The following is a 27,583-nucleotide window of genomic DNA, read 5'->3' as shown; positions in this document are numbered from 1 at the left end:
TTTGCTCCCCATTGGACTCTTTTTCCCTGACTCCTCGTGGGCCTTTGTTTCGTTCAGCTGTAGACATTGGGTTTGGTTTTAGCCTTGCAGGTGCTGTTTTAGTCTGAATAAATGCTTTCTTCTCAGCAAAGTGCAAAACAGGCCCTGTTTTGGAGTTATCTGTAATGTCTCTGTGTTAGCCTTGGGTCGTTGTTTTCCCACTTGGTTCTGTTTTTCCCAGCAAAACGCAAACTGGACTTTATCTTGCAAGGGTTCAGTGTAGTCTGCAGTTGCCCTTGGTAAATATGAGCAGGACTTCACAGCTTAAGCTTTTAGCAAATCTAGCCTATCAAGTAACATGAATCAAAGAGTATATTAAAAATCATACAACCTTATATCTCTAAATAATTCATTACATTTCATGTGCATCTACTTAAACTAAATGATTAATATTGAACTTGAATTGTGCTCATCCGCTGACCTGTGAGTAGTAAAACCATTGCCATACAGCTCAGGTATTTAGCAGGGAGAGCTCAAAGTGGCTCATCCAGGCTGTCGTATTTATAGAATGAACTGGTTGACTCGTAGTCAGATTGCACACAGTAAAAAAAGTGTGTATGAGACTTGTGCGCTCACAAGTTCCTGGCGTTCAGCTGCTGTTGTGCTTCCCTGTGGGTCTCCTGTCAGGAGTTCTTGGCCTGGTTATGGCTCAGGCCCTTCCCTCCTCTGGAGCCTGGACCAAACTGCTCTGGTTTGGCTGGTGGGGTCAAGTGCACCCGCCACTGCTCACAGGGAGGAGCAGACAGTGCTCAGGGAGAGCTGAGTGTTCGCTCAGCTTGTCTGGGGGGGATTCTGACATGAGCCCTTGGGAAACTTTGTTCACTTGTAGTCTGAAAAGGAAAAACTGAGCTGAAGTGAGCCAAATGCTTGTTTGAGTCGCAGAGCTCCTTGGGCACACCTAGCAAGCTTTACCGTTTTTATGAAATTACATGCTTCTTCCCTGAGATTCTTGAATTTCCTCTAAAAATACAGCTTCAAACACTGTAAACGTATTTATTTCTGTATGTATTAGCTTGATGTTACTGAATGTGCGGGTGCAGAAAACGATTTGGGAGCCTCCAGGGATGTAATATGCTTCTCGGTTTGTTTGATACCTGCTGGTGAACTTTCGTGATTACCATTGATCACTGGAGAGAGCTTCTTCTTCCTGCCCTGGTGGTGCCTTTTCTGTGTGTGACCGGTGCAGTTTCTGTCGAGCAGGCTCCTGACTAACGGAGGAGTCGGAGCACACACTGTCGAGTGGGGCATGCGCTTGGTGTTAAATGGTCCGGTATATAGGTTTGAGCTTTGTTTATCCAGCTGTATTCAGAACATCCTTTTCAATTTACAGTAATATGTGCATCGGTGTTTTGTAACAGTATTTAAAATGTACAGCTCAATAGAAAATCTCTGCAGAAGACATGAGTAGAAAAAAAATTAAAAGAAAACCCTTACTGAATGTAGCTGCATGGCAATTAAAATAGGAAAGCCTTTTCTCCAGCTTTCTTGCTGGAAGTTGTCTCTGCAGTGTGTTTGGAAGTAGACAGCTGTGAGCTGGGATCACAGAATCCGAGAATGGACTGAGTTGGAAAAGCCCTCAGAGATCACCCAGTCCAACCCTTGGTCCAACTCCAGTCCGTTCACCAGATCATGGCACTAAGTGCCATGGCCAATCTCAGTTTACAAACCTCCAGGGCCGGTGAGTCCAGCACCTCCCTGGGCAGCCATTCCAATGCTGACCACTCTCTCTGCACAGAATTGCTTTCTAATCTCCAGCCTCAGTTTCCCCTGGCAGAGTTGAAGCCCATGCCCCCTTGTCCTATTGCTGACTGCCTGGGAGAAGAGCCCAATCCCCCCTGGCTAGAACTGCCCTTCAGGTCATTCTAGAGAGTGCTGAGCTCGCCTCTAAGCCTCCTCTTCTCCAGACTGAACAAGCCCAGCTCCCTCAGCCTCTCCCCATAGGGCTTGTGTTCAAGTCCCTTCCCCAGTCTTGTTGCTCTTCTCTGGACCCGCTCCAGCACTTCAATCTCTTTCCTGAGCTGAGGGGCCCAGAACTGAACACAATACTCCAGATGTGGCCTCCCCAGTGCAGAGTACAGGGGAAGGATCACTGCCCTTGTCCTGCTGACCACGCTAGTTTTGATACAGATGGTGACAGCTATAGCTGCACGAGGTGTGAATCTTACCATAGGTGCTTCAGATCCACCGGGCAGTGCAGAGCAGTGCAGGAGGTCACCGGCTCTGCCGGTCACTTGGCTCCCAGGGAGCAGTTTCTTGAGCAATGAGAATCTTGTGAGTTTTGTCCATGGAGAAACTTGTTTCTTTGGTTTGAATAGAGGAGGAGGCTCTGTGACAATAGTATGTCATGACTCTTCTTAATTGGAGTGCAGTGAAGGGGAAAAAACTGTGAAGGAAAGAGAAAACTGGAAGAGGCTCCAAGATGATCACTGTGAATAAAGAGACATTGGTTACGCAGGACATGAATCGTTGGAGTCATCTCTGGGCTAGAGAGACCGGTGTGGGACGATGCCTGCTGGTCCGGAAGGGAACGCTGAGCAAACTGCTCGGTCTGTGCGAGCATCCGTCCCTCTCTTGCAGGAAGCCGGAGCGCCGCTCCTTCCGTGCCTATGCTGCTGTGCTTTATATTGATCCCAGGATGAGGATCTTCATCAACGGACACAAAGTACAAACCAAGCGACTTTCCTGCTGCCTGTATAAGCCAAGGTAAGTGTTGGACCTAAAGTCTGCAGACGTGTGGGACCTTTTTGAGTTTCTTTACAGAAAAGGGTTAGCATTTTTCTCTCTGGTTGTATCCTGCAAAAATACATGTTAAAGCCACAGAAACAGATCGCAAGAGAATGGGATATAGTACTGACATAATGAAAAAAGAAGTACATAGTGGAAAATCTAATGCCTTTGAAAATCACATGAGTGATTCGTGCAATTTGGCTCCCTGTCAGAGCAAACAAAGAAGTGAAGATATTGGTTGTTCAAAATACCATATCCATACAAAGTTGTTTAGTACCTTTTTTTTTTTTTTAAGTGTGACAAAGAAATACATGTGGTGCGTGTTAGACTTACTACTGAAAAGAAAGCAGACTGAGCACATCAGAACAGTTGCTTTGAAGTTAGCGTTTATGTGTAGCTGATCTAGTTTTCGGTAGAGATTGGGAAATACTTATCCCTATCTTCCTTTTAAATTCCCTTAAACAAAAAAGTTGAAAGTGAGCTGAGGTGTGCAGCCAGTTGGCCTAACAGAGACTGGACAAAGTTATAAGGATGGGAGGGGAAAGGAAAACATGTATTTGTTTGAGGCAATAGTGTTCTTCTGTCCCAGGGAGCACACAGGCTGCATTCCAGATACCTTAACATGATTTGTCTTAGTAAAATAGTAGTAATTTTATAGAGTATTTGCAGATTGTTTTACTATAACATTTTGGATTGCAGTAGTGTTTCAATAGTGTGGTCTCACTACCAAGCCATTGGGTACTTTGCCTGCAGTCGATGTCAGCCCACTGATCGCTGCCTGCAGAGCCTGGCCAGTTCTCAGCTTACAGCTGGCCTGTCCGTCAGGCTCATATTTCCTCAGCTTCTTACATGAAAATGTGAGAAGTAGTATCAGAAACTTGGAAAAAGTCAAGAGAGATTACACTTACTACTTAGCCCTTGTTGATCAAGCTGAAGTCGTTCCATTGTAGGAGGCAGTGGGTAGGTACAGCCTGACACTGTAAATAAGTCCTGATTTGCTGGGTAGAGGATCTCTGAACTTCTATCTGTGTTTTAACTACATGTGCTGCTTCCTCTTGTGCCACAGTCCAACAAAAATACCATGGAGAGGAAGCGGAGGAGGAGGGTAGAGGTTTTTCTCTCATCAGAGGTCAGCTTCTAGTGAGACTCAGACAGGCTGCCACTGCTAGGGCATGGCGCTCGCATTTTGATGATAATATAACGTGGACCAGGTCACCTCAGATGTTCATCTGCTTCAGTATCTTCCTTTTCAAGTGGTTGGTAGTTGATGCTTGGGAAGGAATATGGTAATTTTGCCCTAACCTGCAGGACTGTAACTACTCAGCAATGGTAATTCATGGCCAAGGAGTGATCTGACATGGAGGGCGAGAAGACCCAACTGCAGAATGGGTTACACTGGCTGATGAGATGAGAAATGCTGTGCCATGGTCTCATAACAATGGTGCAATGCCAAGTGCTCAGGACCAGTTGTAGCAAATGGAGCTGGTGCTGGGGGATGAACCCTGCGCTGGGCTAAGGTGCCCCATGCTGACACTCACCAGGTTAGTGCTGGGGCAGGTGTATCTAACGGATCTGTTTGTGATCCACCTTTGCAGACTTCTTGTAGATCTGCTTATGATGGCAGGCCAACAAAAGTTCCCTAACACTGTAAAGATATTTACATTTAAAATCCCCACTCCTGCCGCAGAGTAGTAAAGACTGTGCAAACAAGGCCTTCCTGCAGAGCAGTGTAGGTGCTCCTGGACTTGGGGCAATTATTGTAGCCTTACCGAGTGTTACTGGAGTGTGTCCAGGCTGCTTCCGTCTGCTCTCAAACTCCTGATGCCTGGTTTGGGCTCCAGAAGCTGTGTGGCCATTGGGACAAGGCATGGAAACCTTCCCTGTGAGTTCTGAGAGCCAGCACAGCCCTTGGGGTGGGTGTCCATGCTGTGCTCTGGACGGGTTGTGGAAACTCAGCGTTTCACCTTCAGACACCTTACCAGAGCTCAGTCTGCCCTGGGTGGCTCTTTCATGAGAGAAAACTAGTACATCAGTCCATCGTGAGAGTGAAGTTACTTTGCTTTTACAGCTATGGGTGATTTTTTTTCCTTTTTCTCCCTGAACCTGCTGAGAAGGTTGCTTATGCCCTTGATTTTCCCTTTAGAATTGGGTTCAGAGCTCATGCATCCCCAGTCAGTCACTGGGCTTTGAGTGCTCTGCAGGTTAGTGCTGCTCCCCTGCGCTTGCACAGAGACCCTGATTTGTATGGGGGTGTCCAGGGGAGGTGTACCCCTGTGGTGAGGTGTCTGTAGAGGACAGTTGGTCTGGCAGCGATGCTCAGCTCTGGTTTTTGCAGGGCCTCAGTAGCCCAGGCCAGGTAACTGCAATTTTCCCGGTCCAGCAAAGGGACAGGTAAGGGGCAGCGAAGGGCCTCCTGTCTGACAGCGCAAGCAGACAGCGTGCTGTGTTTGGTACGTACTCAAGGGCTCTTTGCTCATCTTTGGGGAAGTGTCATGATGCCTAAGCCTAAACAGGTGTTAGTTTTATTCATATCCTCCTGCTAAAGGCCAGTGAACTACTTTAATAGAATGCCATTCATCTGTCAGTATGGAAGCACCTCTGCCCATCCATATAAGAAAGTCTGTTATAAACAGAGCCTGTGTGGAGATGGGCACTGTCAGACTGCACCTGTGCTCAGCCGTTTGCAGCAGAAAGGAAGGGTCATTTATCTGCAACGGGAGGGTTTTGAGAAGCTTTCCATATATATTCTCTCCTCCTTTTTGCTTCCTCTAAGCCTTTGGATTTCCTACAAGAATATTTCACCCTCACCAGCTACTGCAGAAGAGGGTATTGTGGTTGCAGCTACTACTGAAGTATCTCTGACTTAAAACTGCATCAAAAAATGCTGAATTCCTGATGTGTAAACCTTCATGTCCATTTATTGAGTCTGTTGAGGAAAGCAGAGTAGCATGTGGAGACCTTGTTCTCTCATACAGTGATGAAATCTTGGTTTGACTGTACTGCTGTTTCTGATCAAGTTTTGGTCATCACAGGATGTACAAATATACTTCAAACCGTTTCAAGACCCGTGCAGAGCAGGAGGTGAAGAAAGCAGAGCACATGGCGAGGATCGGTGAGTCTGCGGGGTACGCATGCGTCCTGATTTCCTGTAGCGAAGGAAAGGAGAGGCTGCCTTGCTGGATATGACCTGAAATTGCTTGCTTCTGTGATTATTATAGTTGCTCAGGAAATGAATTATCACAGCGACTACAGATGACCCACACTTACTTCCATATGATAGAGGGAACGTAGATCATTCCCTAAGAGCACTTATCTGGGGATACACGTACAGAATCACCCCTGGGGTCACAGCTGCAGCCTGGCTAAGCTGCCGCCCTGTTACCCACAGTTCCGCTCTCATGTTTGCGTGTCATTGGCTTTTGGTTCTGTTCTCTTTCTGCTCCTTCCCTGTTGAGGCAGTTGTTCAAAAACTAGATTTTTATTCTGTCACTTGATGTGAAGTGATTGACCTGGATGTACAAGGCTCCTTGAGGACATACCTTTTGTCCATCTAGTCTTCCCTTCCTATTAAGTCCTGTAGTCCTCAGGAGAAACCAAATTTGGCGTTGTTGGATATTCAGCAAATAGAAATTACATAAGCATACAAATATAGCATATAACTTCATTAAATTTGTACAGATTTAACATACTAGGTGGTCTCCCTAACCCCTGATGGGGAAATGCCATAATGAAGGAGGAATCTTGGAAGCTGTAGAACATGTTGACCTGTATCTTCTGGTTGGTTTCATAAATCACCTTCATGAGTCAATCAGAGGCATCCTTGGGTCAGAGCTGCCCTGGGCAGCGTGTGTGTGTGGGTCAGGTACCACGTGCTGCTGCCGCGTTCAGCCTGTGCACAGTCCTGAAGGGCACCATGATTTTGACCCTGCCCAAAGCAAACCAGCAAAATGAAATGGTGTAAATTGCTGTGTTCCCCATTCCTTCTTCATGAAGTACAACCTAACAAGATACTTGAAACTATGAACTTGAAGCAGATTTTATGCTGTGCCTCAGTTCTCATAGATGAATTTATTTTTAGATTGAGTCCTGTAGCCGCAGCAGGTGTTCAGCACACACTTGCATTGCCTTCAAGAAGGTGCAAATAGCATGATTTAGAGAGGCTTCTTTCTTGCAGCAGTTGGTGAGGTCTTCATGATGTTTGAAAGGTGAGCTTTTGTGTCTTGACACTGAAGAACGCTGCCATTCAGTGTCCCAAGGCTTAGAACAGATACCATTGGTGTGGAAACATAAACTGATTTCATCACCAGAGCCAGCCCACTGCCTCTGATGGGGAAGTGTGTGCTGAGCAAAGGACTTTGAACGTGGTGCTAAAAACTCACTGCAACCCTCAGACTGTTTTCTGCAAGATTTGATCACAGGAAGCCTCCAGGACTAAAACATTAACCTCAGCTTCAACAGCACAGATCTCCTTTCTTTGCTTCTAGGAAAATGAATTTAATCTGTAACAACCAAGTTCTCTTGTTCTGCTGTTGACAGAGAAGATTAATTTCTTGTCATCTCCAGTGTACGTTTTCTCTTCAGGACGCACAGCACTCTTCGGAGGGATCTTCACCAGTTGTTGTAGTTGATGTGCAGTTTTCTCTTTCCAAAGCAGGGCTGTGTGGTGAGAGGTGGCGTGTCTCAGCTGAGCAGTCCTAGGATGCCGTGCCTGCCTCCCAGGGATGTGCTTTTTGGAATCCATCGGACTGTAGAACTCTGCTGAGTCTCTGGAAGTAGCTAATGGGCTTGCCAAACCAAAACTTTTGATAGCTGAAAAATAGCTGGAGGGATGGGGCGGGGAAACAAACAGCAAACCATCAAAAACTAAACCAAAACAAACAAACCAGGAAAAAGACTCTGGCCTTTTGCATTCCCATACCTGCACAGAAAAATGTGCATTTCCACAAGTAACGCTGACCGTGGCCTGGAGGACAGTGGACACCAGTTGTCAGACATTGGCTACAGCATCTGCGTTCCTTTTCTCTGGCAACTGAGAGCCTTTTTGGAGAGGTGCTTGGTAATCTCCAGGAGCTAATTGCTATCCTGTCAGCTTCTTGCTTACCTCATCCTCTGTAAATTCTAGGCAAGGTCACTCTTCCACTGTTGCGTTTCCTTGCTTTGGGTGTCTCGCAGCTGCAGTCTCTCCATTTTGGGAGGGCAGGGGGTGCGATGGTCACAGGCTGTGCTGCGCAGCTGCAGGGCTGCTCTGCCTTGCTGTGAGCCGCCCCAGCTGGACCCCCACATTATGTCTGCGCCTGGCAGCACGTACCACTCTGCAACCTGTGCTTCATCGTTTCTTCTAGTCCTCTTGCATATAAACATGTCCATTCATACTTTATTTGTACCAGTTTATTTCTGTTAGGAATCTCTCCAGCTCACCCAGGCTGCCGTGTCGCTGCGTCCTCTCTCAGAAATTGCCGATCCCCGCGGCCAGGTGAGCGCCACAGCCGCAGCACGCGCGCCCAGGCAGGTGCTTGCAGGTGGCAGCTGCAGCTCCAACTCGCCCTGCTCAAGCAGAGTGTTACTGGCCAGTCCACGTTTACCTGTGGAGCTCACGGTCTGGGGGACAGAGGAAGATTACTCAATCAACTAATTCTTGTACAGCTGTGAGCAGAACAGGCTTCTAACCTGAAAGGGAACAGGAGAGGATTGTAGCCAATGCGCTTTTGGATGGAGAACGTGCAGATGCAAGATGCATGGTGCTAATTTATCAAAGCACCTTGTGTCTCAATTTTAGGAAGGAGCCTCCTCACTGAAAATGAAATTTATTGGATGAATCTTAAGCAATACAAGGACAATGTGTACCTATTGCCAGGCAATCTTGTTGATAGTCTGGGAGAGAAGTGAAAAGGGAAACTCCTTTTAAGTCATCAGGTATAGTGGTAGCTTTTTGGAACACTGTATCCAATTTTGTGTGTAGCACAGATTTTTCTTTTTCCCAGTAAAATTTAGCAATTATCGAAGATAAAAGCATTTCTGAGAATAGCCCTTTTCCTTCGTCTCTGCAAGTAAATTATGTCTTTGTAACCCCTTTTCATGTCTGAACTCAGTCTTTGTTTTGTGAGAGCCCCTCTCTGCCTTTATACTTTTGGGCAGAGCAGGCAGGGCAGCTTGTGTCCGTATTCTTTCCAGCTCCTCTCTGACTTCCTCATGGATCCCTCCTTTAAACAAGCTTTTGCAGTTTAGCCCTGCTGTTATGCTGATGTTGACTGTGAGCCCTGAGCAAGTTTGAGATGGCATGTTCGTGGCGCCCTCTCATATATAAGGTTTTATTTTGTAATTTATGTTACCTTTGTACTGTTGCACGTGTCAGTCCAGCAAAGGCTGCTTGGAAATTGATGTCCTCAGATAGACGCCTTACGATACTCTACTGAATGGTTGGCATTGTTCTTTTCTGTTGTGTTCCAGCGGATGAGAAGGCTCGTGAGGCAGAGAGCAAAGCCCGTTCCCTTGAGCTGCGCCTGGGTGGGGATCTCACGCGGGAGTCCAGGGTGAGTGAGCCCTGCACTTCAGCAGTGCATCTCGCTTTGGGCACGGGGGTTCAGAGTGCCGGCTGTGAGCAGCGCCGGTTAGAGCAGTGCCAGCTGTGAGCAGTATTGACTGTAGGCAGTGCTGGCTGTGAGCAGTATTGACTGTAGGCAGTGCTGGCTGTGAGCAGTATTGGCTGTGGGCAGGGCTGGCTGTGAGCAGTGCCAGTTTGAGCAGCACCGGCTGATTCCCATGTCCGTTCCTGGGCTGTGGGTCGAGCAGGCGTTGCTGTCGGTCGCGGTGCGTTACCAGCAGCGCTCAGGCTGTTCTGTGGTCTCATCACCACTGGATGTGCTTCACCACCCACGTGTGGTTTCCAGCCCGAGTGGTACACGTGCAGGTGTTCTCCTGCCCACAACCTCCAGTCTCTATGGGCTGGGAGGGCAATCCCCAGCCCCTGGGCGCTTTGTTTGATGTCGGCCTCTGCAGAAGAGGCCAGGGGCATGTGTGATATTTGAACAGAAGTCAGGCAAGGTGCTTTTTGACTGTTTCCCCTTCCCGTTTGTGCAGTTGGCTATGACGCACTTGCGCAGGGGCTGTTGGAGATGGGCTGTTTGCCTGTTCCCAGCGTGGCTGTGGCTCTTGTCAGGGACAAGGCTGAGACCTAGCCTGGGACTGCGGGCACACCAGGTGGGTCAGCCAGGGGCACCTGCTTAAAATCTCTGCACTTCCTATTGGCATCTACTGGAAGCAACAGTATCCAAGTACCCTGGCTCCTTCCTGGTGTCTCCATTACTCTCTGGTTTCGGTTATCTTAGGTGTTAAGTTACATTTAGCTGTTTTCTTGCAAGCAACTGCGTAGCTGGTTAAACAAGCCAGCAGACAGCACTGCCCTAAACGCAAAGGCCTGCAGATTGTCATGCTCCACTGTTCATGAATTCTTTGCATTTATAACATTTCTGAGATCTTCTTGAAGGGGGGGAAAATAATACAAGTGAGTTAATTTCATGGATTTCACAGCAGGAGTTTTACTGTGCAATGCCTGTTTGCAGGTGATGCTGCGTCAAGTCCAAAACTCTGCAATAACCATGCGCCGGGAGGCTGATGTCAAGAAAAGGATCAAGGATGCAAAGCAGCGGTGAGTGCAGGGTGGTTCAGAGCTCTGGTTTTCCCAGGCTGTTCACTCCATGTGCTCAGCTGTCTCTCCTACTTTGCTTGTGTGGTGGAGGGAGCAGTTCAACTCGAAGCTTGAATATCTTTGGGCATCCCGCATGGGCTGTTAAACCGAGGAGACTGAGTTTGCTGTTCTGGTTGCTTCTGATGTTCCTCTTTTATTTGCTGAAAGACATCTTTGGATTTGGCATGTTTTCTGTAGATCTTTACCTGGTTTTCATGTCAGCTTTTTTCAGTGTTCTGCTTTTTCGCCTGAAGGTAAGATTCAGGGAGGCAAACAAATGTTAGTAAGTTACAGTGAAATGGCCATTAGAGTTGTAGAGATGTTTTCTAAAAACTTTCTGAGTTCTGCTATAGTCAGTGCTATTAAATCCCAAGGCATTGTTCTAACTCAGTTCTGGTTGCAATTAAATTCACTGTCGATGTACTCACAGGAATATATTGCTCTCTGCAGTTTTCTTGCAAATTTTTCGTGTGCATTTCACAAATGAAGTTGTAATCAAAACCAAATGCTCTTGAAACAAATTCTGAGCCTGAGAAAGTTGGGGATTTGTATATACCAAGTCTCTGTTCCCACCTGGTTCTTTTGCATGCTACTTTACATGGCTGCAAGGTCAGAACGATCCCAGACTTGTTGCCAGAGATAGATCTAATATATCTTAAGATGCTAAAAATGAATAAATAAATACAGCTCTAATTTGAAAGTGCCAGGAGCTGTGATCTGAGGAATGCAGAAACTATTGGGAGAAGCTCTCATTTTCAGCTTCCACGTACTTTTCCATGTACAGCTTCTTTTAATTCACAGAATCACAGAGGGGTTGGAAGGGCCCTGGAAAGCTCACCCAGTGCAGTCCCCCCATGGAGCAGGAACACCCAGCTGAGGTTCCACAGGAAGGTGTCCAGGCGGGTTTGAATGTCTGCAGAGAAGGAGACTCCACAACCTCCCTGGGCAGCCTGGGCCAGGCTCTGACACCCTCACCCCCAACAAGTTGCTTCTCATGTTTAAGTGGAACCTCCTGTGTTCAAGTTTGCACCCATTGCCCCTTGTCCCGTCATTGGTTGTCACCCAGAAGAGCCTGGCTCCATCCTCCTGACACTCACCCTTTATATATCTGTAAACATTAATGAGGTCAACCCTCAGTCTCCTCCAAGCTAAAGAGACCCATTCTCGGTTTTGATGACAGTGCACAAAGTAGAATTTTGTGAATGCTCTTCTGGCCTTCCTGCCAATGGGCAAAATAATTTTTTCGTGTAAAAAGCTGAACAATGAACAAAGAACTTGAGTAATACAGGTTTGTTTGAAAATATCTTCTCTATGCTTGTTGTGGTCTCGACTGGGGTGGAGTTAATTTTATTCCCAATAGCTGGTATAGTGCTGTGTTTTGGATTTAGTACATGAAGAATGTTGATCATGCACGGGTGTTGTCTGGTGGTTGCTGAGCAATGTTTACACCAAGTCGAGGACTTTTCATCCAGGAGGCTGGAGATGCACGAGACACTGCGAGGGGACACCCGGGACAGCTGGTCAAGGGATGTTCCACAGCGTATGGCATCATGCTCAGTATATAAACCTGGGGAGCTGGCTGGGGGCAGATCACTGCTCAGGGACGGGCTGGGCAACCGTCAGTGGCTTTGCGGGTGTAAAGTTTTCTGGGTCTCCTGAGAGGTTAGGGGAGAATAAGGCTAAATTTATTAAAGGGAGGAATATTAGCATGAAGGCGAAGATATCTTTTAGAGAGAAGTAAGGGTGGAATGGGATTTTGTCACAGTCTGCTGAGATGCCTAGGGGGTTGTTTGAGCCTGATTGTTGGAGGAACGTAAGATGGATAATGGTGGGGCCTGCAATTATAAAAGGAAGGAGGAAAGCAGTTGCATTGTGCATCACTTGTTTTTTGCGCTCCTTTTAAACTGTCTTTATCTCAACCCACACATATTTTTTCTGATCCTTTTCCCCATCCCGCCAGGCAGGAGTGAGTTGAGCGGCTGTGTGGCACTTGGTTGCCGGCTGGGCTTAAGCCGCAACAATCCTTTTTGATGCCCAAAATGGGGCACACTGGGTTGAGATAAAGACAGATCTGACCAGACTGTGTTAAAACAAATTGTTTATAAGCATTCATTACATTAGGTTAATAGTCACTGGTCACAATGTTGGTTTCTTGGCTCTCAAAATTGTCGCACTTGTTCCCAGAGCTGTGTTATATGTTCCCCCTTGCTCTGTTTATCATTGCTGGAAGCTGGGTATGGTTATTGTTCTGTACTTCATAATACCGGCTTATGATATGGTATGATAAAATTGCTGGCCGTGAGGTCAATCTGGTATTTATACTCGGCATTGCTATCATCTCTGTACTTCAAGAGCCACCTATTGGACACTATTAATAATTGCACATTTTACCTTTTCTCCTTGGAGAGGCAATCCATGGGGGAGGCACCTTCCTTCAGCTTCCACTTCTCTTCCAGGCTAATTATAATACCTCTTGAAAATGCTGGATATCCTTGGGAAGTTCAAACTAGCATGTTCCGATTACTGTTTCTCCTGAATATATTTCTGGTCCTGTAGTTGTTTAAGGTTAAACAACTATTTAAGAATCTCACCTAGAGACCTGCCCCAAGGCTGGATGACTGGCAAGGTATATGGGGTAGCACAGGCAAGTGCACAGGGCAGTGGTCATGTCCAGTGTTGTGGAACTTTAACCCGAACAAGTGAAGAATCCTGAAAAAACAGTAAAATATTTGCAAAAAGCATGGTGTCACCTGGTAATGCCAGAGAGACACAGAGCGCTGCAGTGTGCTGGGCCTGGCCCACGGAGCCCTGAGCAGCACTGCAGGACCCTCTGTGGGGAGAGGGGGTCTCTGGATCAGAAAGGACTCTCATGGTTTAATCCCAGCTGACAAGCAAGCACCACACAGCCAGTGGGATGAAAAAAAATCAGTGTGTTGAGACAATAAAGGCAGTTTAATAGGATAGCGCAGGAAGAGAGAATAATAATAATAATAATAGAATACAGAAAACAAGTGATGCACAACGCGGTTGCTCGCCACCCACCGACTGTTGCCCAGCCCGCCCCGAGCAGCAATCTGCCCCCAGCCTGCTCCCCCAGTTTATATACTGAGTATGACGCCATATAGTGTGGGTCTGAAATAAAAAACCAGAATCCATTCCTGAAGGAGAAAACATATCCAAATGAATAATTAAATTATCTGGGCAGATACTGTCCAGCCTAAATCGGTGTCTGTATTATAAAGCTTTTGTATTTTTTTCGTGTTTAGTTGTAATGGACATTCCACAAATGCTTCATGTTTTCAGAAATAGTAGACTACAGGACAGGTGTTAGTAAACCCATAATACTCAAAGGTGCTGGATTTCCAGCAAATAATGGCAGCAAATAAGTAGTTTTATTTTCAGCATCTTGGAAGCTCTCTTTCATTCTCTTACAGGGCTCTCAAGGAACCCAAAGAACTGAATTTTATCTTTGGCGTCAATATTGAGCAGCGCGAATTGGATGGCATGTTCATTTATAACTGCAGTCGGCTGATCAAGATGTACGAGAAGGTGGGCCCGCAGCTGGAGGGTGGCATGTGAGTTCCTGGAGATTTTTCAGTGATCTTTTTGATTAAGCCTGGCATGTTCCTATATATAACTTAGGCTGTGCGATAAGCTTGTTCTGCTTTCATCATTCTTCACGAGCATGAGGTGTACTCGTATTGTCAACCTTTAGTTTGGATTCTTTGGTCAGTTATTTTTAACATTGCCCAATATTTCTGTGGTTCCTTCACAGAATGTTCTCTACACAGATGTCGGTCATACCTGCAGCAGTATGAGGCTTTTGTGCTTGATGTTGCTGTTTGGGGCTGATGAATACTGGCAGCAATACCACCTCATTCCAGGGCCAGGGAGAATCGTTCTTGAAAGCCATTACAAATATTTAAGCCCACCTTACTTTTTGCATGCTGGTTGGAGTCCTATTTAGAAAGCTGTTGAATTAAAACCAGCACTACTGCAGGGATGGGTGGATCAGTGAGTGTGTGTAACCTGCTATTTTCAATATTGTTTTTCTGAATGACCTGGTAGTTTAATGATGTTTGTGACTTTGTGTCCCTCTTCCAGGGCTTGTGGTGGAGTGGTAGGTGTGGTGGATGTGCCTTATTTGGTTCTGGAGCCAACCCATAATAAACAAGACTTCGCTGATGCTAAAGAGTATCGACACTTGCTGAAGGCCATGGGAGAGCATTTGGCTCAGTACTGGAAGGATGTTGGTATAGGTAATGAAGCTTCACAATTACCGGGGGCTGGAATGGGAAACATTGGTAGCTAGATGGCAGCTGAGGGGGAGGGCAACAAAGATTGCAGGTGGTGATTTTTGTGGTAAAGGCTCCATACTGAGTGGAGGCTTGTTTATTTTCTAGCCCAGAGAGGTATCATCAAGTTCTGGGATGAATTTGGTTATTTGTCAGCAAACTGGAACCAACCTCCATCTAGTGAACTGCGCTACAAACGCCGGAGGGCCATGGAGATCCCCACCACGATTCAGTGCGGTGCGTCCGACCAGGCTGGTCCTCCCTGAGGAAGGGCAGGGACTCCAGGCTGCAGTTGGGGCACAGCTGGGTGGGTAGGACATTTGAGACGAGCTTCGCTATCACTATCCCAGTCTAGGGATGCACTTGATGGCACACATAGACGTCTTGATGTGAGGTTCTTTTCCTGCACAGTTTACTAACCTCTTCAGGTGCCCTTACAGAACGGGGCAGGTGTGGCTGGTCACACTGTTGAAAATCGGCTTAGAAATCTCTTTGTGGCCAAAGCCACAAATCCCAACACTAGGATAAGATCTGAAACTTCCCTGTAGGCAATGGAAAGTGGCCAAGTAAATTGTATTCTGATGCACTGACCTGATAATTGGTACTAGGTGTGAGCACAGAAGGGGACAAATTCAACAAGGGTAAGTGTAGGGTCTGACACCTGAGGAGGAACAGCCCCAGGCACCAGTACAGGTTGGGGGTTGGCCTGCTGGAAAGCAGCTCTGCAGAGAAGGACCTGGGAGTTCTCCTCAACAACGGGTTGACCGTGAGTCAACAATGTGCCCTTGTGGCCAAGAAGGCCAACGGTGCTTCGGGGGCATGAGGAAGAGTGTGACCAGCAGGTCAGGAAGGTTGTTCCTCCCCCTCTGCCCTGGGGAGGCCCCATCTGGAGTCTGTGTCCAGTTCTGGGCTCCCCGGTTTAAGAAGGATAAGGGATTACTGGGGGGAGTTCAGTGAGAGGCTACGAAGATGCTGAGGGGTCTGGAGCATCTTTGTGATGAGGAGACAGAGAGAGCTGGGGCTGTTGAGCTGGAGAAGAGAAGCTGGGAGGGGATCTTACCAACGCTGATAAATATTTCCAGGATGGGTGTCTAAGAGGATGGACCAGACTCTGTTCAGTGGTGCCCAACAATAGGATGAAGGTCAGTGGGCACAGACTGAAACACAGGAGGCTCCATCTGAACATGAGGAGAAACTTCTTTGCTGGGAAATGCCAGAGCCTGGCCCAGGCTGCCCAGAGCGGGTGTGGAGTCTCCTTCTCTGAGACATTCACAACCTGCTTGAACCAACCTGTGTGATCTGCTCTGTGACCCTGTGTGAGCAGGGGTTGGACTGGATGATCTCCAGAGGTTCCTTCAGCCCCAACGATTCTGTGATTCTGTGAACCGTTACTGCTGAATTTCACATTTAATCTGAGTTCTGTTCTGTAAACCTCTAAAAACCTCTGGCTAAATGCTTACTGGGGTAAGGGAGATCTCAACACAACCACTTTGTCTCTTAGTAGAGGGACAACAAATTCCTTTGACCTCATTGGAAGCCAAATCTGTCTTCCTGGTTTATCTAAAATTTAATAGGTTATCTTTTTTATTAAATTTTTTTTTTTTTTTTTAGTGAATAAATCTCTGACTTTTTTTGTGTTGACATCAGTGAGAGACAGCCTGACTTCTGAGATGAGCAGTGATTTCAGGACCAGCTGTTCAGTTTGGTGTGTATGTGCTGTCATTGCAGCAGTGCGTGTGAGGTCCTCTAGTATCAGTTGATGCCATGCTTCACCAGATTCTTGTTATGGATGCCTTGTACAAGATTTGAGGTCTTCTTCCAAGCATTTTGTGAGCATGAAGCAAGAACTGACTCAGTATATCCTGTTGCTGTCTCACTTTTTTGTTGGCCGCTAGTCTTATTGTCCTTGGATGAACTTTGGAAATCGGTGTGGTCTTTGGGCATTAAATGGGCTTGAGAAGTGCTACAGAAAAAAAAATGATTCTGTGACTCAAGCTGGATATTTCTGACTGCAAAGTGTTTTCTAACAGATGTATGTCTGAAATGGCGGACTCTCCCATTCCAGCTGAGTTCAGTGGAGAAGAATTACCCTGATAGCTGGGTGTGCTCTATGAACCCTGATCCTGAACAAGACAGGTAAGAATCAGTTAATATAAAGACTTTTCTGCACTGTGCCTTATTTGCAAATGGGTTTGTTGTTTTGATTTTTTTCTGGTCATCTCGTTGTTGAGAATGATCGGAGCAATAGGCAGTAATTCCGTACCTTTAAGCTGTGCTCACAGTCTGTGGAAAAGTAGTGATGGCATATATTTGGAGCTGACACATTAGCGGGCATTGTGCAATGCATAAATTGTAGAGTGCGTTCTCAGTGATGATACCAAACTGCAAGGAGCGGCTGATGCACCAGAGAGTTGTGTATCCATCCAGGGGACCTGGGCAGGCTGGAGAAATGGGCGCACAGGAACCTCATGGGTTCAACCAGGAGAAGCGCAGAGTCCTGCCCCTGGAGGGTGGCCAAGCCCTGGCACAGGTTGCCCAGGGAGGCTGTGGAACCTCTGTCCTTGGAGATCTTCCAGGACGTGTTCCTAGCGACCAGTTCTGAGTGGACCTGCCAGAGCATGGCATGAGACCAGATGAACCCTCCAGAGGCCCCTCCACCAGTGATTTGGTGAAGTAAAAGTCCTTTATGGTTTCTCTGCACTGCCACTGGAAATATGATTGTAGCCTTAGTTTATGCATGTTAATTTTAATGTAGACAGCAATTGAAGAGTAGTCATAGGTGCAGTCTGGGAGCGATATGTGTTCAGTGAGGTCTTTGCAATTGTCTTTATTGCTACTGTAGCTCCAACCCATTAGACAACACAAACTGCAGCAACACCTGAGTTGCACTGAGCCTGAGAATGACATTTTGTACACTTGAGGGAGCAACACGTCGATTCATTTACCACCAGAATGGTTCACAGTTATAAAACTTAGGTAGAATCTAGCCAACTGCTGGGGGGTGGGAAGGCCATACAGATGGATCTGGACCAGCTGGATCGATGGGCTGAGGCCAATTGTCTGAGGTTCAACAAGGCCAAGTGCCGGGTCCTGCACATGGGTCACAACAACCCCATGAACACTCCAGGCTCGGGGAAGAGCGGCTGGAACAGGCCCTGGGGGTGTTGGTGACAGCGGCTGAACGTGAGCCAGCGTGTGCCCAGGTGGCCAAGAGGCCACAGGATCTTGGCTGGTACCAGCACTGGTGTGGCCAGCAGGCCCAGGGCAGTGACTGTGTGCTGAACGTGAGCCAGCGTGTGCCCAGGTGGCCAAAAGGCCACCAACATCCTGGCTTGTGTCGGGAATAGTGTGGCCAACAGGACTAGAGAAGTGATTGTGCCACCGTGCTGGGCACTGGTGAGGCCAAACCTTGAATCCTGGGGTCAGTTTTGGGCTCCTCATCATCAGAAGGACATTGAAATACTAACGAGAGTGCAGAGGAGGAGACGAGGCTGGTGAGGGGCTGGAGCACAAGTGCGATGGGAGGGGCTGAGGGACCTGGGGGGTTCAGCTGGAGAACAGGAGCTGAGGGGAGACCTTCTGATCTCTGAACTGCCCGAAAGGAGCTTGGAGCCAGGGGGGTCGGGCTCTGCTCCCCAGGAACAAGCACCAGGAGCAGAGGAAACGGCCTCAAGTTGCGCCAGGGGAGGCTGAGGTTGGATGTGGGGAACAATTTCTTCCCCCAAGGGCTGTGGGGCATTGGAACAGGCTGCCCAGGGCAGTGCTGGAGTCACCATCCCTGGAGGGGTTTAAAAGACAGGTGGATGAGGTTCTCAGGGACATGGATTAGTGCTAGAGTTGGGTTGTGGTTGGACTCGATGATCCTGAGGGTCTCTTCCAGCTGAAATGATTCTATGATTTATTTGGATGAAGAAAATGATTGCTCTAGGCTGCTGCTTCTCTGTGGAGACAGACACTGCTAAAGCTGGTTCTTGTCTGTGTTGTATAATGAGAGAAGCTGCTCAGCTGTAATTCAGGTGCCTTTGTCTCAGTGCTAAAGACAAGGGGAATGAATCTGGGTGGTAACTTTTAATTGGAATAAAAATTCTAACATCTGTGGCTTAAAAGGCTCCAAAGAAGCGTTGATATTTGGAAAGTATTGATTTTCTGGCTTCTTCCTTTTGGTACCCATCATTGGAAGAGTACTGACACTAACTTCCCTGTCGCTCCCTGTACTTATGCCCTGGTACAGAGCGATGCAGAGTGTGGTTGTGTCGAGATGTCCTCCGGCTGAACCGCTGGGGCAGAGCGGAGGCTGCCACGCCTGCAGTTTCCCAGCTGCAAGCAGCAGCGAGGCTGGGAGTGTGTTGCTGGTGGACACAAACACAGATAGAGCACGCGTGTGTGCACGGCTGGATGTGCAGATCAGCACAAGTGGACATGCGTTGCACTCACAAGCTGCACCAGCAGCCTCATCCTGTTCCCTCTCGGCTGGTCAGGATGAAGGGCCACTAGTGGAAATGCGTCTGTATGTGGCCCTTGGATCCCATCCCTCTGGTTACTTGCACTGGGATAGGTGAGCCCGAGGCGGGTGGTACAAACCTCCCCACGTGGACACAGACAACACACACACACTGCAGACCTCCCAGTGTCTCACCTTGGGCACACTGTCCATCGCACAGTGGATCTGGATCCTTGCTCTTGCCAGGTGCCTCCTGCCTAGAGGCACCCACATCTCTGCCTGCACCCCTGTACCCTTCTCCAGCCACCGGGCAGGACTCCCCGGTCCCCCCAGTAGCCAGAGTCTCACAGACTAGGGGATATCCCATCCGTTGACAGGTTCAGGATCAGAGATCTTGATAAAACCATCTCTCATCAGCCTCTTGAAGCTCTGTATGATCTACAGTGAGAACAATGTTCTCCATTTATCTGTAAGACACACCTGGGGAAGTCTCTCGTGGGTTGGCTCCAAGGCAGTGTAGGACTCAGCTGGATCTCTTGCCTTGTGCAAGAGTTGTCTTGGTACTGCAGATTCCTGTCTCACATCACCCCTGCATGACTTTGCCCTGAAGGGGCTGATCCTGCTGTGTCTGTCCAGGACTCAGTTCTGTGACAGATGAGCCTGGGAGCCCTTCAGTCCCCTCTCCTTGCCCTGGCAGTGCTGCCGATGGCCAGCTGCTCAGCCAGAACTTTGCAGGTGATGCCAGTCCACTTTGCTGTATTTCCTACCTGTGTTTTCCTCTTCTCAAAGACTCTTCCAGGATTCTGCACCTGAGAGGACCTGAAGGAGCAGAGTACTCACCACTGTTTTGTAGGCCACAAGCTGAACAGGATGGAAAAAGCAAATAGTTAAGGGATATTGCAAATGAAAACTTAGTGGCATTGGGCAGCAAGGTGAATTGCATCTTCTGCTAGAAGGCTCATGTGAATCGCACTGGTCTTAATCACAGGCTACTGGTAGTAAGCTTTCCTTTCTAAATTGAAGGCTGTGACAAGAGGAATTGATATGAAAACATAAGTTGATAGGAAGAAAAATTTCAGTAAAAGTCCAGAGTACAGAAACAGCATAGAAAACCAGTTGCAGCTGTCCCTAAGCTCTGTTTAGCTCCTGGCCATAAATGTCTTGTCTTTTTAACAGCTGTGCTCTTGATGCTTAAATTGTTTATATATTTCCCAAGAAGAAAATCAGTTGTTTTGAGATTGTGGCTACTGTGGAAAAGAAAGGGGGTTTACCACTGCGTTTGGGATGGGTCACGGGGACAGTGCTGTGTGTGAGGCAGTGCAGGTTCTGCTCTTGTTCCTGAGATTGTCTCGCATTCCCTTCATACTAGATGTGAAGCTGCAGAGCAGAAGCAGAAGGTACCATTGGGAACTCTGAAGAAAGACCTGAAATCACAGGAGGAAAAGCAGAAACAACTCACAGAGAAAATCCGCCAGCAGCAGGAAAAGCTGGAAGCTCTGCAGGTGGATCTGAAGGTTTCAGGGCCCTCCTAGTGTGAATGGCTGATGCCGAGTCATGTCTGTCTCAGCCTGTAATGCCGTCTATGCTCCCTCATGGGATAGGGGCTGCTTCAGTAGCAGAAAACAAGCATTTCAGCTTGAGTTTCATTTTCTGCTAGGAAAATAAGAGTGATTGCTGGTGTTCAGATGAAGGGATGTCTCTTGAAGGACACAGAACACACCTGCTTACAATTGTTGGCTTTTAACTGGAGAACTGTTTACTGGGCTGGGTTCAGACAGGCCCTGACAGCTTTTAAAGATGGCCTTTCTGATTTTTTTTTTTTAATTTTTCTTTTAATAGAAAACCACTCCAATTCGATCTCAAGCTGACTTAAAGAAACTTCCTCTGGAAGTGACCGCACGGCCTGCGGGGGAGGTAATCGGGATACCCGGTGTGCTATCCTTGTCTACCCTGAAAAGCAATGCCTGACACTTCCATCCTTTCTCTCTGTACCCTCATGTTTTCAGAACACTCAGTCCCAGACCCGACCTCAGCGCCCACGATCTCCTCCTTTACCTGATGTCATCAAGAACGCTCCCAGCAGACCACCAGCACCTACGCCTCTTCCCAAGTCCATCAGTCAGCCTGCAAAGTCATCTTCAGGTTTGCCAAATAACAGCATTTCCAAAGCGGCCAGCGCACTCCCCCAGGAGGAGCCCAGCACTTCCAGGACACCCCAGCACACTATGACTGCTGGAAAGTCTAACAGCACTTCAAAAACTCCTGCCAAACCAAGTACAAAACCACCCTCTGCTGCCCTGCAGAACCCCAAAAGCTCACGTGAGGCACCCAGTCCAAAAACTGTCAAAGTGCCAGCACTAAAGAAATCTGCCACTGTCAAATGCCCGCAGGTGAGACTTGATGGGATGAAAACTGTCAGCTCTTTCCCTGCTGTTCTGTGTGACCTGTCCCGCTCTGTCTCATGGAGTTTGCGTTGTGGTCCTTGTGCAGGACAACATAACTTTTACTTTACTCTCGAGTTAGGGAGCCATTCTACAGCCCTCGTGAAGACTTGTTTCATCTCTTTCCTGTTAGACCAGACTGTTTCCCCAGAAAAAAAAAAGAATGTGGAGTGGCAGAGTGAACGTTTGCATGATCGTGGGGAAAGCTAATTAACTATCAAATTAAATACTGGATGCTGAGTGTTTTTGTTTTATCTTGACTGGAAGAAGGTTTTGGTTGGTATCATGCTGGAATTAACAACTAGAGCTTGTTTGCTTCCTACAGGCCTCCACCACTCGGAAGAGGACCTCGAACAGCATAGAGGATGGGTCTGAGGAGGAGGGGGAACACAAGAAGGAAAAAACAAAACGGAGCAAATTCCTGTCAGTGAAAGACGAAAAGAAGGATTCCAGTGAGGTGGTGGTAGAGGTGAGAGTGCATTGATTTCCCCAGCAGAAGGTGTTTGTCAAGTGTTTATAGTCTCGTTGGAAGGCAGCTAATCTGAGCACTCTCTGCTCACAGCTCACAGACAGCGCTGGAGAAGAAGAGCTGGCAGAACTGAAGAACGCTCAGAAAGGTGAGAAATGAACCCTTGAACTGATGCCAGTATCTGAACGCAGTGGAAAAGAACTGTGGCAAAACTAGACTCACTGGTTAAATGTATGGTTGCATTAATGAGCTTTTTAAAATAAGAACTAGTGGAAATTTGGGTTCCAAACCCTGAGGTGACTCTAACTCTCATGAAACATTTTGGCCAGGAACCCTTTGATCAGACAAGAGGTAATTGTGGCGTGGGAAGATCTGTAATCTGAGGGCTGCATCACGTTTGTGGGTAAGATGCTTGGCCATATGGTGTAGACTGATGTGCTCACCCGTCCTGACCGAATGGATCATGGAGCTGCGTTAGCTGGGAAATGCTGAGGACTGTATCTAGACCTGCTGCGAGAGGAGAGGGCCGAGAGACCCCCAGGAAAGATGATATCCAGGGTGGTGTTGCACTTCTGCCAGAGCAGGGTATTTCTTGAGCTTCTTGCCAAGGAGCTGTCTGGAAAGTGTCCCACTAGGAACATGTGACAAATTGTCCTAGGGGCCAACATGAGTCTGGAAAGCCAATGTCAGACAGGAGTGAAGGAGGAACCTGTCTGAAAATGCCATATAATTTCCTTGCATCTTAACGTTTGTAAGTAGGAGTTGAACTGTGTGACGGGAGTGTTTTTATGGTTTACGTACCACTTGGAGGAATTGTCACAGGTTTAGGTTTGCTCCCTGCTGAGGGTGGTGGTCTTCTCTAGAGCTTGCATAGAACATGCTCTCCAGCAAACATCTTTACTGTCCTCGTCCTTGCAGATAAAGGGCTGCATGTGGAAGTGCGTGTGAACAAGGAGTGGTTCACAGGCCGCGTCACAGCTGTGGAAATGGGCAAGCATGCAGTGCGCTGGAAGGTGAAGTTCGATTATGTTCCCACAGACACCACACCAAGGGATCGCTGGTAACTATCTCTAGCTACTGGATTTTGGAGGCTTGTTTTGCTTTCAGGAGCAAGACCTCATTTTACTTCCATAGATGCTGAAGACAAATACCTTACTGTCATGTCAGGGGGTGTGCGTGCTCAAGATTGTCCAGCTGCTTCATAAGGAATGAGCATGACAGACTCCAGACAGTCTGCCCATCGCTTTGAGGTGATGTTCCTGTGGAGGCAGCTGTTGTATAACCTGGAGGTCTCAGAGTGACAACTGGGTACAGGTTCTGATGAAACTGTTAACAGTGTTTCAGGTATGGCCAATGTAGAAAAAGATATCTGACTTTCCCTTAATATTTTCTTTCAGGGTAGAGAAGGGCAGCGAGGATGTGAGGTTGATGAAGCCTCCCTCTCCTGAGTACCAGGCTCCAGATACACAGCAGGAAGAGGAGGTGGTTGTGGCTGAACCTTCTACCTCAGACTGTGTCAGAATTGAGCCAGACACCACTGGCCCCAGCAGCAGCCAAGAAACAGTAGACTTGCTAGTCCAGATCCTTCGGTGGGTTCACTGCAGTTCTAGTGAGCTGCTGCAGTCTGATTGCTTTAATCTTTTAAGCTCCCAATTCTGGCTTTGTGTTTTTCTTTGCTGCGTAGAAATTGTTTGCGGTACTTCTTACCTCCGAATTTTCCTGTCTCCAAGAATGAGCTGAGTTCCATGAGCTCGGAAGGGTTGTTGGCGTTTCCCTTGGTGAGTTCAGTATTTCTAGACAAGTTTGGTTTTTTTCCCCACGCACATTCCATTCTTACGGCAAGTGTGCATCTTGTTGAGGCAAGATTGCACTCTTCAAAAGGTTATTTGGATCCTTAGCAGACTAATGTAGCTGAGAAAAAGAATGAGAGCCTCTGGAAAATGCCTTAGGTCTTTTGCATTACCATACATCTGTGTGGGAATGCTGTTGGCTGCTACTGTCTTAATGTCCTGTCCATTGCTGTTATGCTTTTATATAAGAGAGGCCAGGTCAGAGGTTTGTAGAAATAGGATGTAGGCATACCTATTAATTTTGCCCCCAGCCTTATTAACCCAACTTTTGTGGAAGCAATCTTAAAAATGTGAGAGAACATGGAAGCCCCTTGCACTTCTCCAGGTGCACAGGCTGATGGCCGCTGGGTCGGCTCTGCGATTGCTGGAGCCTCTTGTTGTTCTAGCAAGAAACAGCTGGGGCTGGGCCAGCACCAGGAGCTGTGTGCTGGTACGGGAGGGTCCAGTGCAGGCTGAAATGTGGAGAAATGGTACTGGCTTCTCTGACTTCTCTCTTCTTCGACACACCACAAAGGGAGACCTTTTCAGGAGGCATCTGTAGGTGACAAAAGCCACCTACAGATGACAAAATGACAAAAGCCACTGCTTATACGGTAGTCTTCAAGAGGCCCAGTTCCCTCACTCGCAATGTATATAGTTGCAGTGTCTCTTGTCTCTTACTCTTTTCTCTCTGTTAATTCAGGTGTCTGCTTGACTTACGTGTCCTGCTGCTTCCGCAGGACTCATTGGTCTTGTCTGGAGTTCCTGCAAGTGTAGATGTTCCTACCTCACAGGAACAAGCTGTGCTGTCTGGGTGGTCTGTGCTAAGGAAACTCACTGCGTACAGAAACTATCACATTTTTCTACAGCATAACTGTGGTTTTAGGCTTTTTAAAACATACTGCGTCTTCAATCTGAATTCAGGCAGCTTTTGTTGTGGTTCGGGCCTTTGAAGAATGTGAAAACCCGTGTGATTTTTTTTGTGCTGCCTGCAGTAGGCAAATCAGAAATGTGAACGTGCACGTGGTGAGGAGCGCGGGCAGGGCGCGGTGCGAGCCTGGTGCTGCTCGCTCGCAGGCCGCCGGCCGCCGGGCTGTTCTACAGGCTGCAAGTGCTGGGGTTTTCTTGACACTCAGCGCTTCTTCTTAACGTGGCGTCTGTTGTGTCTTGTCTTCTACAGAAAGAGTATTTCAGGCAGTATGAGGTAGGTCTGCAGAACCTGTGCAACTCATATCAGACACGTGCCGACGCCCGGGCCAAAGCCTGCGAAGAAAACCTCCGCAACTCGGAGAGGAAGCTGAAGGAAACAGAGGAGAAACTGCAGAAGCTGAGGACTAACATCGTGGCGCTTCTGCAGAAAGTACAGGAGGTGGGTGAGGAAGGGGTGTGAAACCAGAGCTGCCCCATGAGTAGCCACCTTCCCCAGACACAGCCCATTCCAGGCACTTCAGGTATCTTAGTCCAGCACTTAACTGAGCTTCAGCTCTTCCTCGGTTGGGTGTAACTTGGGCTCAGACCATGCGAAGCAGCTGAGCACACGGCTGCTGTCAGTGCCCGCCTTTCGGGATCCAGGCCTGGGGAGTCCTGATGAGCGTGAGTTTTCACAGACAGGTTTTTCATGGCACGTACATCGTGCACAGCTTCTGTTTGTTTTCTGCTTTCTGCTCTGAAACATGGGACTGCAGGACAATTTCCCTGGGCATAGGCCGTGTTCTGCAGGGCGTTTCTGTGCCATTGTTGGGCAGAAAGGTGGTGCTGGATTCTGAGCCCTACATAGAGAAGTGCAAATTTTTAAACAATACTTAATATAAAATATATGGTGAAATCTATTTATTATACTATTAAATATTAAATTAAAATAGCAAATATATATTTAAATAAAAGCTTTAAATAAATAAACTCTAAATAAAAAGCTACTTTAAAATAAAATTAAGACCACCCAGTGGAAAAGCTACTGAAAGCAGGTGGAAGCAGCTGCTCCCTATTAGGAAAATATGTGTTAAAGCTAAAAAAAAAACCCTGCTAACTGGGCCCTGAACAGCATAGTAAACCTATAGCTTGAGTGCATTGTTTGAGCAGCAAGTGCTGACTGGTTTCCAGGCATTGTCCGTCAGGCTGACATGGAAAGCTGATGGTGCTTTCAGTGCAGCTGTCAGCAGCTGGCGAGTGAGGGCTGAGCAGGACCGCGTTGCAGGGGATGCCGTGCTGCTCTGGGGTGTTGTTCTTACGCTGTTTTTCAATATTTCCTTTTCACTGGTATTTCTTGTGCCTTTGTTTTCAGGACATTGATATTAATACAGATGATGAACTGGATGCATATATCGAGGACTTGATCACAAAAGGAGATTGAGCAGCCCCAGTACAAGTCCTAGAGAAGTGCAGAGGAGCTCGTTGCCGCGATGGGAGTTGTGGGTTCCTGCAGTGGAGGACTGTGGCAGCGGATGAGGAGAGAGCGGTTTTAGGCAGTACTTGTGTTGGTGTACAACTTGCTATTGTGACTTTACATCAAAAAGACATTTGTGCTGTTGGCAGGAAAATTTTTAACATTGTAATTCTCTGAATCACTTCCTTTTCTTTATAAATATTTATTTTTAAAAGAAAAAGGAACTGTGCCTGATGTGATGGGAGGGTTGCCGTGTGTTTTTAGTGAGGTAAAAGTGTGAGTACCCTTTTTGCATCTGGGATATATTCATAGGCTAAACCTGGAAGACCAGAACATCCTGCCTTAGCAGGTTGTCTCAAGTAAGAACCTGGCAGCAACTTAAAAATAAACCTTGAGTTATGGTAGAGGAGGTCAGGACTTTGACCTGGAAGATACTGAAGATCCTTGGGCTAGAGAAGGCCAAGTCAAGAAACTGACCTATACAGAGGAGATTAAAACACAGTCCTTGTGTGAGCATGAGTAGAGGGGACATAGTTGTGGTTCTGAGCGGGCTGGGGGCAGGGGATTGGCAATTGCAAGTGCAGTGAGGTTCCCAAATACGAGGTCTCTGTAAGCAGATGGAGTTGTCACCATGCTGACAGTCAGAAGCTAAGGATCCTTTCAGAAGAGGATGGCATCCTCGGCTGCTCGCAGTAGGTTGTGGTCATCAGAGGGAGAAAGCTGGAGTTAAAAGTCTTTTCTAGCAGTCACTTTATTGCACACTTTTGCTGCTGTTCCGAGACATAATTTCAAGAGCAGAACAACTCCTTGACCAGCTGAAAATAAAGTGACCTTCTGTTCTGTTGTTACTCCCTCAGGCTGGTGTTGCTTTGATCAACTTGCTCTTCCAGGTCACTTTACTAGAGTGCCGGAATTTGGAGCCTGTGGAGCCCGGCACCGCCGAGCCGCGCCTGGCCCTGGGCCAGCAGCAAGGCCGGGCCTGTCCCCGTCCTCCCGGCTGGGGGCTGCACTGCAGCTCCTGGCACACTTGTGGCCGAGGTGACTGGGTTTGAGTTCACTGGCTGGACAGCTTCTCAGGTCTCCTAGGCCAATGTGTCCATGACCTCAGCGCTCAGAAACCTGAAATTGCCTACAGTGTAAAGAAACACAGCGTGACCAAGAGGTGACCTTCAGGAGCATCAGATGGAATGGACCATTTGGATTCTTTTGACAGTTGAATGTGTAATAGAAGTTTTGCAAAAAAAATTGCAAATTAAATGTCTGTTGCACAGAAAA

At 47.5% G+C, this 27,583-nt stretch overlaps 1 protein-coding gene across 6 annotated transcripts in view; it reads left to right on the top strand.

The window, feature by feature from the left end:
• Positions 1 to 27,583, top strand: part of MORC2 (MORC family CW-type zinc finger 2) — a 48,209-nt gene extending 20,626 nt beyond the window's left edge. For 2 of the 6 annotated variants that reach the window (XM_065851509.2, XM_071815793.1), the window contains 18 exons: positions 2,617 to 2,742; positions 5,799 to 5,878; positions 9,214 to 9,296; positions 10,326 to 10,411; positions 13,885 to 14,025; positions 14,555 to 14,709; positions 14,854 to 14,982; positions 16,776 to 16,881; positions 20,556 to 20,688; positions 21,026 to 21,100; positions 21,193 to 21,576; positions 21,953 to 22,096; positions 22,190 to 22,244; positions 23,015 to 23,156; positions 23,494 to 23,685; positions 23,781 to 23,874; positions 25,106 to 25,294; positions 26,207 to 27,583. In XM_065851509.2, coding sequence (XP_065707581.1) covers positions 2,617 to 2,742; positions 5,799 to 5,878; positions 9,214 to 9,296; positions 10,326 to 10,411; positions 13,885 to 14,025; positions 14,555 to 14,709; positions 14,854 to 14,982; positions 16,776 to 16,881; positions 20,556 to 20,688; positions 21,026 to 21,100; positions 21,193 to 21,576; positions 21,953 to 22,096; positions 22,190 to 22,244; positions 23,015 to 23,156; positions 23,494 to 23,685; positions 23,781 to 23,874; positions 25,106 to 25,294; positions 26,207 to 26,275 — 2,383 coding nt within the window. In that variant the 3' untranslated portion in view covers positions 26,276 to 27,583. Of the gene's footprint in view, positions 1 to 2,616; positions 2,743 to 5,798; positions 5,879 to 9,213; positions 9,297 to 10,325; positions 10,412 to 13,884; positions 14,026 to 14,554; positions 14,710 to 14,853; positions 14,983 to 16,775; positions 16,882 to 20,555; positions 20,689 to 21,025; positions 21,101 to 21,192; positions 21,577 to 21,952; positions 22,097 to 22,189; positions 22,245 to 23,014; positions 23,157 to 23,230; positions 23,405 to 23,493; positions 23,686 to 23,780; positions 23,875 to 25,105; positions 25,295 to 26,206 lie in introns of those variants that run through there. The other 4 variants (XM_071815791.1, XR_011741658.1, XM_071815792.1 and 1 more) reach the window with 4 other exon arrangements.

This window comes from Patagioenas fasciata, chromosome 17 (assembly GCF_037038585.1).
Source record: "Patagioenas fasciata isolate bPatFas1 chromosome 17, bPatFas1.hap1, whole genome shotgun sequence".
Taxonomy (NCBI): Eukaryota; Metazoa; Chordata; class Aves; order Columbiformes; family Columbidae; genus Patagioenas; species Patagioenas fasciata.
The sequence above is the reverse complement of the archived record's forward strand: the minus strand, read 5'-3'. Positions and strand labels throughout refer to the sequence as shown.